This window comes from Carassius auratus, chromosome 48, assembly GCF_003368295.1.
Source record: "Carassius auratus strain Wakin chromosome 48, ASM336829v1, whole genome shotgun sequence".
Taxonomy (NCBI): domain Eukaryota; kingdom Metazoa; phylum Chordata; class Actinopteri; order Cypriniformes; family Cyprinidae; genus Carassius; species Carassius auratus.
Genome location: NC_039290.1, coordinates 4,149,080 through 4,162,198, shown reverse-complemented (window position 1 = coordinate 4,162,198; position 13,119 = coordinate 4,149,080). Strand labels below are relative to the sequence as shown.

Here is a 13,119-nt window from a genome sequence, read left to right as displayed (position 1 = left end):
GGGTTGTGCCATATAATTTTTTTACAGGAATAAAAACAAGTCTGACATACAGACTGTTCGGCTGACAAATGAAAAATCCATAAAACAGTTTTGAGTTGTGAGAATTACATGATCTAGAGCCTTCATACAGCATGTGCCATTGAAAAGACTGCAAGTTGATTATCAAAGTAATAGGATATCGGTTTTCAATCATTTCAGGCAACTTTTTAGTCTGTAGTCCAAATGGCACTGGAGTTTTAATCAAATAAATACATTTATGTTTAAATACATTTACGAATACAATGTGTAGCCTAACCGAAGAATGAACAACTAGCGATGTTTTGTAAAGCAAGAAATATTGTACACTAACATGTAACATTTTTAAGGGTTGTAGAGTCCAGAGGCCCGGATTCACGAAAATCTTCTTAAAGATGTTAAGACATTTCTTAAGATAAATTCTAAAAAGGTTTCGGTGTGCAATTCTTGAAGATTTCTTAAGAAATTTGTGAATCTAGCCTCTGTCATACATTATTTTCTTCTGAATATTCGCCCTCACTTGTTAAATGTGATTCAGATGCAGTTTCTTGTCATAAACTAAAATGGGAACAGATATTATGTAGGTGTTTTTTCCTTTTATAATATGTGTACATATGTGTGAATCACCATCCTCAACGCTTGCACAATCTTTGATTTAGCATCGCAACATTCACACTGAAGATTGGCTACCTAGACTGCAACAAACTTACGTTGCTATAGTATCTTATAAGCTGAATGAGATGAGATGTCTCCTAGACTCTGTTTTGCAAATAATTTCCTGTTGACAAGTCATTGTTTCCTCTATCATCCCCCGTAATCATAGTCACAGTGTAGAGCTGCTAAAATATCACTATGATTGGAGGTCTCGCTGGATTGAGGTAATTATTGCTTTTTTAGAATCAGAGGCTAAATCAAGGCTGTCTGGTTTTAATGTCTTGACTTAAATCTAAATATACCAGAGCTGGTGTTGTATGGTTTGTCTAATATCCTTGCAAATATGTAGCATTTTGCAAACCTCCCTGTTGCACATGCAAATGTTCCCTTCAGTAAATGTTAATAATGATGATAAACGTAATGGTTATTAATTGTAAGTAGGAGGGAACGACTGAAAGAGAAAAAAAATAAAGAATCAATTAAGACAAGAGAAAGGATTGACATAATAGATGAATGACAGAAAGAATGAAGATTTCAAGACCGAAGGACATAAAAAAGGAGAACAATAAGCTGCTGTGTGTTTTTTGTGGATTAAGGCCTTTATGTATTGATGTGTGTGAGTGTGTCTGAGTGCGTGCAATAGAAAGCAGATCCTGCTATGTAGAGCCTCTCTGGGTGGTTTAGTTGTGGCCATCTGAGTCCTGCCTGCCTTCTACCCCACAATGCTCAGCGACGTGACCTTCATGTTAAAGAGGTGATCTGTATAAATTTGCTTAAGTATGCAGTGCCATTTTCATGGCTTGTGCTGTAATTTATGTGCCACAAGCAATAAATTGTTGCGGATACCTTGGTCCCGCCAGTCATTTTCCGAGCCAGGCAGGTTTTGCTCTCCTGAAGGTCCCATGCTACTCCCATATTTCCTCTAATTGATTCATCCAATTTCACCTTTATCCTTGGTGTGGGCCTATTTGGAGCAAGTGGGTGGGATGTCCTAATAGCTCTATTCCATGCAAATTGCATTGCGGTACAGTGTTATAAATTGCAGCATGTGTATATATTTTGCTGCAGTTTCAGTTTATTATAATTTTTTTTTCTTTTTTTTCATTTACTGAGGTGGAGTGGACGCATTTAAGCAGCTTCTTCTGCCTCATTAGCATATCGTTGTCCCAGATAAGTCAAAACTCTGATGCCTTTGTTTTTATAGTTGGTAATGGGTCAGGTGCAGCACTGCTAAATTCAGTTTTAAGTGTGTCGTGGAGTTGTTTAGTTAGTTACTTGATTATTTATAGGCAGGTTTTCCGTGTTTTTATGCTGGGAATTTGCTTTGACAGTGTCCCTGTATCACAGAGCCAAAAAGCACCTTGGAGTGCTGACTCTGAGTCAGTTGAGCTGAGAAGAGCTCAGTTGTGATGATCAATACAGGAGGAGAGAAATTTGGACCCCTGTCAGCACACTACATTAAACAGCAAATATGGTGAAACGATATAAAGCTGAAAATAGCTGGAAATTGGACTTGTTTAGTTGGCGTTCTTTTTGAGAGCCTCCAATTATTTCATTTTTATTTTAGCCTATTTTTTGGAACTGTGTCAGTGAATTAGGACTGCGCCATTTTTTTCTCCAATATGCATGTATTTTCAAAATAAACTTCGTCTATCCCCCTCAACAATAACAAAGTATGCATTCCTGCAGCAGAAACAGTAGAGCACCAAGGTCATGGGTTCAGTTCCCAGGAAGTCACTTTGGATATTGATGTGTCATGACATTAATTTTTTAAAGAGTTCATATGATGCTATTTAAATTTTTCCTTTCTTTTTGGAGTTATACAAGCTCTTGGTGCATAAAAAAGATCTGTAAATTTGCAAAGACTAAAGTATCAAATCCCAAAGACACATGCCTTTGGTGTGAGAGACCCGGGTTCAAATCCACTGTGAGACACCAATGTGTCCCTGAGCAAGACCCTTAACCCCTAGTTGATCCAATAAGCATCAGCTAAATGAAGAAATGTGAATGTGAAAATCCAAAGAGATATTCTTTATCAAAGTTAAGACTCTGCCACGCCCCCCCCCAAAACGACTCATTCAAACACGCCCCCACATTTGTACGTCACTATGTGGAAATATTTGCGTAATGCCACCCAAATGTTCACGCAAAGAAAGGAGGCGTGGTTTCAGTAACCGCAGTTAGTGTTGAAGCAGCCATGTCAGGGAGATGCGGTGTGTATCTATGCGAAAGAGAAAGCACTTTATTTGACCTTCCAAAAGTAGATGCATTTAGGAATCTATAAGATTGCTAACAACAGAACAGCAACTCATTTTATGGACGACCGTTTCATGAACCTAGGAGAGGAAGTAATTCTAACTTTGCTGTGACAATCTGGCGCTTCTGAATCAGCTACTGGAAGTATGTTTTGTTATGAGTTTAAGTATTTGCTATTGAATGTTCCAATGCGGAGTTTTGCACATTGTGTGTGTGTGTATGTGAGAGAGAGAGAGAGAGAGAGAGAGAGAGACAGGGTCATACAGTGGAGTCAGCTGTCTAAACCGTCAGTGGCTTGTGTGCTGCAAACACATACAAGCTTCATCACTGTGTCTGTCACACGACTCTGTGCCCTTTTGGGCTTGAACTGATGATAAGACTAAGGACATTATTAACTGTCTTTACATTCATTTTGAAAGATGAAGTCCACGATAATGGAAAGGGGCATTACATTACCAGTCAGAGCAGACAGTGCTTGTCAGAAGGAGGGACTTTGCAGAAAATGACACATTTGAGAGAGGCGGGGCATAGAGGACCTACAATAATGTACAGTATTTAAAAAAAAATACGTTATTTTTTTTACGTTAAAGCACATCAACATATTCTGTTAGAATATACAAAATAATGATCTTTAAAAAAAGCATCATATGACCCCTTATATGGGATTACACTATTGACATAGAATGACAAAACTGTGGCCTGTTTATTTAACACTTGGTCAACAAAAATGTTATTTTGAATGAATACATTTTCCCCTACTCAAATTGTGTATAAGTCATGTAGTACAGTATATCAATTGGTTAATGTATATGTTTTTTGGCTGTATATGTATGCTCTCTATCAGAGTTGTTTTGTAGTTTGCGCATGACGGTCAGCCCACAGTATGGCTCACAGCACTGAGTGGTGAATGAGACCCAGAGGCAGTCTCCTCGCTTAATAGTCTTGTGAAGTGAGATAAATGTCATCTGAGATACAATGACGCTTCTGTTTTGAACACTGAAGAAGGTCACAGCAGCAGACAGTCCCCGCTGCTGGCTAGCTGAGAAGCTTGAAATTGCCATTGTTTAAGTGGCTTTGCACTCTGAGGATGTAGTTGGACACCCAGAGCTCCTCTTCATCGCCTATGATCACATGAATGTCATTAGACTTTCAATTAGAACAAATTTGATGGATTGTCACTCTTTTCACAGCCCTGTGGTTTAGCCAAAAGGGCATGTTGTCTGTACTGTGGTATTTTAAAACCTGTGGTTCAAGGAAAGTGCTTTTGCTTTACGCGAGGTCAACTTGAATGGCTTCTCTGAGCAGGCGTGAGGAAATGAGAACGTTTATTGCTGACACTTCTGAGCTTATGGCATTTTTCAAGGTGAATTGGTAAACCGTCTATAGTTATGGCATCGCTCACTCTTTACTCATTCCTCTCATCTACTCTCTCCTGCTCTATTTTCTTCCCTTTTTGTGCCAGCTGAGTTGGCACAGATTGTGTGAAATATTTAAGGGCACAGCAGGTCTATCATACGAGTTCTCAGTGTGGAGTTTGTGAAATGCACTGCTGTCTGCAAGCTTGACACACTCATTAAATGTTGTATAGGATTACACCCAGGGCCCCACTGTAAGATATTTATGTTTATGTATTATGAGTTTGTTTTCTTTTGGGCAGGCAGAACTTTTTAAACTCCAGTCAAATCAATAGACAATGTTCTATTCTGTTTTTCTCTAACACTCATAATGTGTTTTCCTACCCTTGCAGGGCTAGCGGCCATGGCGCTGCAGATGATGGTGTAGATGACAGCTCCGTGCCGAGAGAGAGCAGAGAGGACACTGGGTCAATAAGTCGCTCTCCTCACTGTAGACTGACAGACGCTGTCCAGGTTTTTTTCCGGCCCAGGATCACTAAGGTGAACGGATTACCTGGCATAACGCTTCCTCAGAAAAATACAAAAAATGCTGCCCTATGGGAGGAGGCCCCTTCCCACCTCTCTTCACGAGGCATTCCTCCTCCTCTTCTTCCTCTCTTTCCTCCCTCAACATGGGGGGGTCGAGGTTAACCTCTCTTCCTTCCGGACCTTTACCCCACCAGAGGGAGGGCTTACGCATTTGGTCGTCCATAACAAAACGGGTGAAGTCTACGTTGGTGCTGTCAATTGGATCTACAAGCTCTCCAGCAACCTGACCAAGCTTCGAAGCCATGTTACCGGTCCTGTGGTGGATAATGAGAAATGTTACCCACCACCTGGTGTTCAGTCTTGCCCCCATGAGTTATCACAGACTAGCAATGTCAACAAGTTGTTGCTTCTGGATTCAGGGCAGAACAGGCTCATTGCATGTGGGAGCACCTCGCAGGGTATATGCCAGTTCCTCCGACTGGATGACCTCTTCAAACTGGGTGAGCCCCATCACCGCAAGGAACACTACCTTTCAAGTGTGTCTGAGGCGGGCACTATGTCAGGAGTGGTTATTAGTGGAGCCCAAGGTGAAGACAGTGGTAAATTGTTTGTAGGTACACCCATCGAAGGGAAATCAGAGTACTTTCCAACTCTCTCCAGTCGCAAGCTGATGGCTAATGAGGAGAATGCTGAAATGTTCAGTTTTGTCTACCAGGATGAGTTTGTCTCCTCACAGCTCAAGATTCCATCCGACACCCTTTCCAAGTTCCCTACCTTTGACATCTACTATGTCTATGGCTTTAGCAGCGAACAGTTCATCTACTACCTAACTCTCCAGCTGGACACCCAGCTCACCTCGCCGGATGCCAGTGGTGAACAATTCTTCACCTCCAAGATTGTCCGCCTCTGTGTGGATGACCCCAAGTTCTACTCCTACGTGGAGTTTCCTATTGGCTGTACCAAGGATGGTGTGGAATACCGATTGGTTCAAGACGCTTACCTCAGTCGGCCCGGTGCTAAGCTGGCACGATCATTGGGTATCTCTGAACAGGAAGAGGTACTGTTTACTGTTTTTGCTCAGGGCCAAAAGAACCGGGCCAAGCCACCTAAAGAATCAGCCCTGTGCCTGTTCACACTGCGAAAAATCAAGGAAAAGATTAAGGAGAGGATCCAATCCTGCTACCGGGGTGAAGGAAAACTATCCCTGCCCTGGCTGCTCAACAAGGAACTGAACTGCATCAACTCAGTAAGTCACACTTACTAACTATATGGAATTAACAAGCCAGATGCCAGCTGCACTGTTGATTTTAGTTCTGACTTGTTTGCAAATGAATTAAAGTACCATAAGTCCCTCAACTCATTTCCAGTGCTGATGGGTGTTGTAGCAATCAATCAATTAATTATAGAACACAAGATATTTCCAGATCATTGGTGTGGTAAAGCAGTTAGGAATGTCTTGTCCGTGTGCATGGATGCAGGCCCTGAGAATCTCACTTTTGTTTAACGGGGAAACATCCACTCACAAGTCAGGTTAACTAGCCTAGCCACATCATAAGCTCAGTTCATGGGATTAGCCCCCTGTCAATCTCTTGCCTCATGTGTCCATTTCCTCAAGTCTTAATTGATTTAAACTCTTACAGTTGTTCTGTCTTTGTTGCCCAAGTCCTCTTGGGACCTTTGTTCTGGTGTCAGAACAATGTGGACAGCTACAAAGAGGCTAGCGTGCAGGCGCATAGCTTACTTGCAAATCAACAGCACTCTTAGCTGCTTTCTCTACATAGGCCGTTGTAGGAAATAGCCAAGCTGACAGTTCTACACTGAGCACAATGCTCTAGCACAGAATGAGGGGATTATTCCCAGAGAACAGCCCAAATCCTCCCTTCTATTATACTGTATGTGCAGCATGTTTCTGGGTAATTCGCCTGTACTCAGACATACAAGAGGAAACACATTTTGGCTGATGGAGTGAGACTTGTGAAAGTAATAAAAAATAGAAGGATGGAGCTGATGATTATGAAAGAAAAGAAAGATGATGGTAAGGGAGTCAAATAAGAATCGAGAAAGCGTGCCGACTTTGCTTCTCATGTAGTATTATGATATATTATGATGCAGTTTCAATGATGTAGTTATTGTTTCACAATTCTTATGCCATGACACCTCATCTTCAGTATTTTTTCATAACACTAGTGGGTTATGAATTATTACATTTATCAGAAAACTTTTATTAAATGCCCCAAATGAATTTTTTTTATATTCGCTTCGGCAATATGTGATCTGATCAAATGGTTAGTGGCATGTACATCAAAGCTCTAAAATTCAAACTAGACTAATTAATTTGACCATCCATCATATGCTGAATTGTAATCAGACTACAGATCACAGATAGAGAGACCTGCTGTTATTCAGCTGTCATAGACTCTTTTTCAAAAGCAGGTTTGATTGAGACCTTATGCTATCTATTTTCTTTTTTTATGAAGTATATATTTTTTCATTAAAATTGTGCTTTTCATAAAGAAAATTGGTGGACAATTCTTAAAGAAAATAGAGAGACCAACATGTATTTCTTTGTTTTGTGGAACTTGAAAAGATAATTTAAAGAATAACAACATTGGACTCCATTGACTGTCATTGTGTGAAGATATCTTTTGTGTCCTACAGAAGAAAGCAATGCATACATGTTTGAAAACTCCATAATGATAATAAATTAGGAACTATCCCCTGTTGCTCTGCCATAAAAATAGTCTATAAGACTACATTTAAGCTAATACTTGCTGAAAATGCAACGCATGCTTGTGGAAATTATGTTTGTGTTTATTGCGTGAAATGTTTTGGGTCTTACTTTGCCTTCTTTATGGTCTTAACAGTTGTCTTTATAGTGCACTGTTGGTAGTGTAAACCATATGCTCTAATGAAGATTTTGATGGTAGCGGCCACAGTGGTAGACTCCATTGACGAATAACTGACAGTGGCATTAATGATAATAACTGCTGGCATTATAATAACGGGCCTGGAGCAATCTTCCTTGGTAATGATGGCGGCACGGCTGGCTGAATTGGATGAAAAGATAACGCTCTGAGGGTCCTCCACCGGCAAGGAGTTTCCAGCTTATAAATAATTCACCCTCACTCACCTTGTGTTATTCATTTATAGCCCATCACAATCAGCGCATGATCAAAAATCGCTCCGCCTCCGCGCTCTGCTTACAAGCAATTAATGTTGTCATTTTCCAACCACAAAGCACACTTTCATAATTCAGAAGCCTTTGGGGGAAAGACACCTGCAGACAGACAGAAAGCCGACTGGAATGTTAAAAAATTATGAGAGATGTGTACTATCAGACAGACAGTAAGCACATTTGACGTCTTTCTTTTGCCCACCTGTCCTGTTGCTCACGGTAAAGCTATGCATATATGTAAATGAGAAACAGTACATGATGGTGCTTGATTACCATCTGCGACACTGTGTTGCAATCCATCAAAGACACATCAGCAGAGTCAAATAATAATTACACACAGACTTCTCCATTTTGCTTCTTATCCAGGCTGGCAGTGGTACTTTTCCACTGTAATTAATTTCATTATTTATTTATTTTTTTATAAAATAACTGATGTCTATAATGGACACTTTTGTTCATACACAGCAAGGGCCTCTGATATGATTCAATCCTGCATTATAATGCAGTGTTTTGAGGCACCGTGCATTGGAAAGCTAAAGACTGAATTTGTACTTTGCAGCCAAAGTGCCCTATTCAGATGCTGATGTGAGTCTTTCTTATATTTTCACACCTATTGATCTACAGGATATAACGATGATTCTGCTGGATGGCATCTCTCCGGCTATTTCCATTCAGCTTGAGTGCCAGACTCTCTTCCAAATCTTCAGAATTTATGGTGGCTGTAACAACAGAGGAACTTTTAAAAGTTCCAGGTCACCTTCTGTGCCAGATGCAAGCTGGTTTGCAACCATCTGAATTGTGCCTGTAAAAAAAAAAAAAAAAAAAAAAAGCATAACAAAAGCATATTAGCATTGCTAATTAGTCTGTCCACAGGTGATATTGAGCTCAACAACTGAACACAATAACAACAATACACACTCGTCACTTCCGTAATACAAAACACAGAGTGCGAATCACATGGTGTTAAATTTTGAAAGGCTGTTAGCTGATTTTGTGTGTGGCACTGAGACAAAATTGTTCTAACTGATGATCAAAAATACACCAGGATGTACTCCTCACCCTTTGCATAATTACATTATAACTTCTCTCGGTTCTTCACTTGCCTGGTGATTTTGCTTGCTAGCTGTTATCCTTCTAGTGTTCGGTTCTGTTTTTCCCTCAGACTGAAGATGGAAAGATTTTCTGTCTTGTCTTTTAATCTCCAATGCTATTGAAAACTTCCCCAATGAAAGACTTTGTGATTTAATTATGACATAGAACATCATTTGCTTGCTGTTGGTGTTCACTTCAGTTCTTTCTGACTCTTCGAGGAACTGCTCAAGGAAATGAGAGAACAAGTCCATACTGGATTACACTTTAATGGCTTCCCATCTATGCCTCCTTCCCTGTAGGATATTGATCAGAGATGACTGGATATTGAAAAATCATATAGATGAAACTGTATTCACCTCAATCGTTTTTCCATAGTCTTATTTATTGTGCTTTGGAACACAGGTTTGAGATTAAGGGAATCCTCTGAAGATTTTTCTTCCTTAAAGGGGACACAAAGAAGGAAAATTAACTATAAATTCTATTCTTTCCGAATGGGTGCACCACTAGCATTTAGGTAGAGAATGAGTATTGATACTTTCTGGTATTTGGTGATTATGATATACAACAATCCCCTGAATTATAGTTAATTAAGTTTGGGCCTAATTTGTTTATAATTCATGTACCTGTTTAATTAGCTATTTATTTATGTGTTTCATATATTAGAAATCAGAGCTTTTTTTTAAAAATGTATATACATCTTTTCTTTTTGTCTTTGTTTGATGCTACTGTGTAGAATCATCCAGAAAGTACATGGTTTATGAGTGAAGAGTGAAGATTTACAGTTTTTAAAAAAAAAATTATTGAGTGCAAGTACACGATCTCAGTATCCAGTACTAGTATTGTATCAGTGCATTCCTGTGTGGATGATAGCATTGTGAATGCCCTTGTAATAGGGGAGAATTTGCATTTTGTGCTCCTTTGTAGCTTAAACTTAAGCCATTCAGATCAAACGAGGCCTTGAGAATGGCCAAATAAAGTGTAGACAACTGTATGAGCTCTCTGTGTCGGTAATTTTAAATCAATAAGTCAGCCAGTTAACTGGGTTGTAAGAAAAATCCCCCCCCCAGCATTTCAGATGGTGACTATGTGTGTAGGTTGCAAATCTCTTAACAGGTCAGGCTTGGAGTGCTCCCCATCTAATTGTCGGTGTAATTATTTATTGATGTGTGTTTGTGTGGGAGCCACCGTTGAGAGTGTGTGTGGGATGGTAGGTGGTTGTGATCAGGCACGCAGTGTGTGTTTGGGGGTGTGCGCTTGTGTGCGGTGCTGTTTGCCAGGCTGCGTGTGCAGCTGTATTTGTTATTTCCTGTGGTGGTGGGCAATGGGATGGATCCAAAGAACATCAGTCTATTTCATATTTCACAAAGGCTTAACAACAACCGCATACACAAGCTGGGAAAAGCCAGTTATACCTTCCCTGCTGAAAATACCTGCTTGGATTTAACCAGCATGCATTTGCAAGCTGGTTAGTTCTAGTTCGGTTCTGTTAAGATGGTCAGCCATCGCTTTTTCTGCCGATGTTGTTTGACCAATGCTGGACTAGAGGGGACACGTTTCATGAACATTAGTGACATATATTAATTCAATCTTAAACCATATTGTTGTTGTTTGATGAGAACACTTTACTTGAAACCTTTATTTATAATGCATTATAATGGAATTCCTAATGTACATTATAATGCATTCTATCTTTTCACAACCAAAGTTAAAATGCATAATAATAGTTGTATGTTTATGCCTGAAATTCATTGTTTGTCATCAACGTTAACATATATATATATATATATATATATATATATATATATATGTATATATATATATATATATATATATGTATGTATGTAGTATAATTGTGGTTACAATTATTCATGAGATCATAGCATAAACATCATAAAGTATATTACAAGACATAATTAAAGCACCAAATGTGTGAAATGCTCTTGGATCAACTTCTTTGTTGGTTGTGGAAAAACATCCAGCCGCATTATAATTTGTATTAATTTAGCTCAATTTAAATGATATTGCTCAGTAATTTTTTGGGGTAGGTTATGGTAAGATTTAAGATCGTTTGACTAGAATGTTGTTCTAGGAACATCACATACAGTACTTGGCAACAATATTGTTCACAGGTCTTTTCAGCAGGGTCAGAGAACGACAATCCATCTTGACATTGTGCAATAAATAACGCTCAGCCACAATCTTGTGAATTCTACAGACGAAAGCTTGCTAAATCATTATGACTTATGGCCAGCCACTTTTGGTAAGCAAATTTCAGAGCATAACTAGCATGACCTGGAAAGAAAGATGGTGAACCACTTTTTGAAAGGACAAAGCCATTCCTCATTCCTGGCACCTCGACCGAAGCTGAAGAGCCAGTGGGAGTTTAGTGACACTCCAAAGAGGTCATGGTGGCTTTTAGAACTTTATTATTATGTTTTTTTCTCCCCATCTTGAAGTATCTGTCATCAGAGATGTTTCTAGCAGGCTTTCTTGAGTCCAAATGTAATGAGGGGGTGTATGATTAGATGATGGAGCATTACTGGACGCTGAGGTCAGAGGTTCCAGGAAAAGATGGAATGTTTTGGGTGTATAATGAGGATTGGATGTCCCATATGGGTGCAGTCACAACCTTGCAACTTGTGTTTTTAGGAGGTAGATCCAGTTTAGTTAGACAGAAAAAATGCTCCTCGCTAATGGAAACCAACAGTTACACTTTCAAATGCCAAAATGACTGTACTCTTTGTTCATGTGAGTGAGAAATACTTTTTTATGATGTGCTCTAAAGGCTTCATTGATTGTGTGTTTGATTAGACAATGTTTGTGAGTCAAGTACCTTCATCTGATGTTGGGCATTTAAAACCCTTATATTGCTCCTGAGAGACATTTGCTGATAACCATGATACAGTACATTTGGCAAATGAGCCTGTAGATGCAATTTGATTCTTTCATTGATATTTTCTACCGAACAGATTGTTTTTTATATCCATTTTCTCACCCAGGAGGCCTTAATGGCTAGATCTGACCCATAACTGCAGCAGTCACTATGTGAAAACATAGTCGGACATTTGAGCTAGGATTTTTCAAACATTTTGATGCCAAGGAAGGACCCTTTCTGTGTAGTTTGGGACCCCTATATATATATATATATATATATATATATATATATATATATATATACAGTATGAAATATTTTTCAAATAGAAGTATACAAATCCATTTATACAGTGAAGTGTTATGTAGATTAATAAATTGGCTTTGTATTTATACTGTAATGAAGCTTAACTATATAGTTTATATGTTTCTGTGTCAAACGTGATGATCTGCCCTTGTGTTTACGCTGCTGTTGGACTAGTTCATTAAGAGTAATGCCACACATGGCTCAAAGCTAATTAAAATTTGTTTTGAGAAAAGCTCTAGCATAATTTATTTGTAGATGCCACTTGTGATTGCCATTTTTTGTAATGCAGAGACATTCATAAACGTAAAGTAAGTTTTCAAATGCTGTTTGGTGTACCGTTTACATTTTAACTGGTACGGTACTGGTATTGGTACCTGAATTTCAGTGACACTTTTTTTTTTGGTACTTTACTCTCTGTGTAATTGCAGAAGCATTTATTTCAGTAATTGTACCCCCCCACCAGAAATTCTTGTTTTATTTTTTTCTGAATGTCAAATGAAGGCATTTAACATTTATTTTAAATCAAATGAAAGCCAAACAAACAAACAAACAAACAAAGGTTTACAGTTTAAATTAATAAATGAAAGAAAAAAATGTTGTATGAATATGAATATTACTTGAATATATATTTTTTAATAGGCTATTCATTTTATTTTTTCTACAGTTAAGTGATTAATCTGGTTGTAAATATTTATTTTTATAATTTAATTGTTTTATTAAATTGAATAGAAAATGGAATATTAATGTACATTATACTGTACAAAAGTAATACAAGAGAAATACATTTTTGTTACATGTTAAACCATAATTTTATTTTCACAGGTTGCCATGAAGTTTCTGTGTGTATACAGTATGATGATGCTTTT

The 13,119-nt window shown here is 38.5% G+C and overlaps 1 protein-coding gene across 5 annotated transcripts in view; it reads left to right on the top strand.

Annotated features, from left to right (window-relative positions):
• The window catches only part of LOC113065553 (plexin-A1-like), a 202,874-nt gene that overhangs the window by 17,042 nt on the left and 172,713 nt on the right, over nucleotides 1-13,119 (top strand). For 4 of the 5 annotated variants that reach the window (XM_026236888.1, XM_026236887.1, XM_026236889.1 and 1 more), the window contains exon 2: nucleotides 4,673-6,054. In XM_026236888.1, coding sequence (XP_026092673.1) covers nucleotides 4,867-6,054 — 1,188 coding nt within the window. In that variant the 5' untranslated portion in view covers nucleotides 4,673-4,866. Of the gene's footprint in view, nucleotides 1-4,672; nucleotides 6,055-13,119 lie in introns of those variants that run through there. The other variant, XM_026236885.1, reaches the window with a different exon arrangement.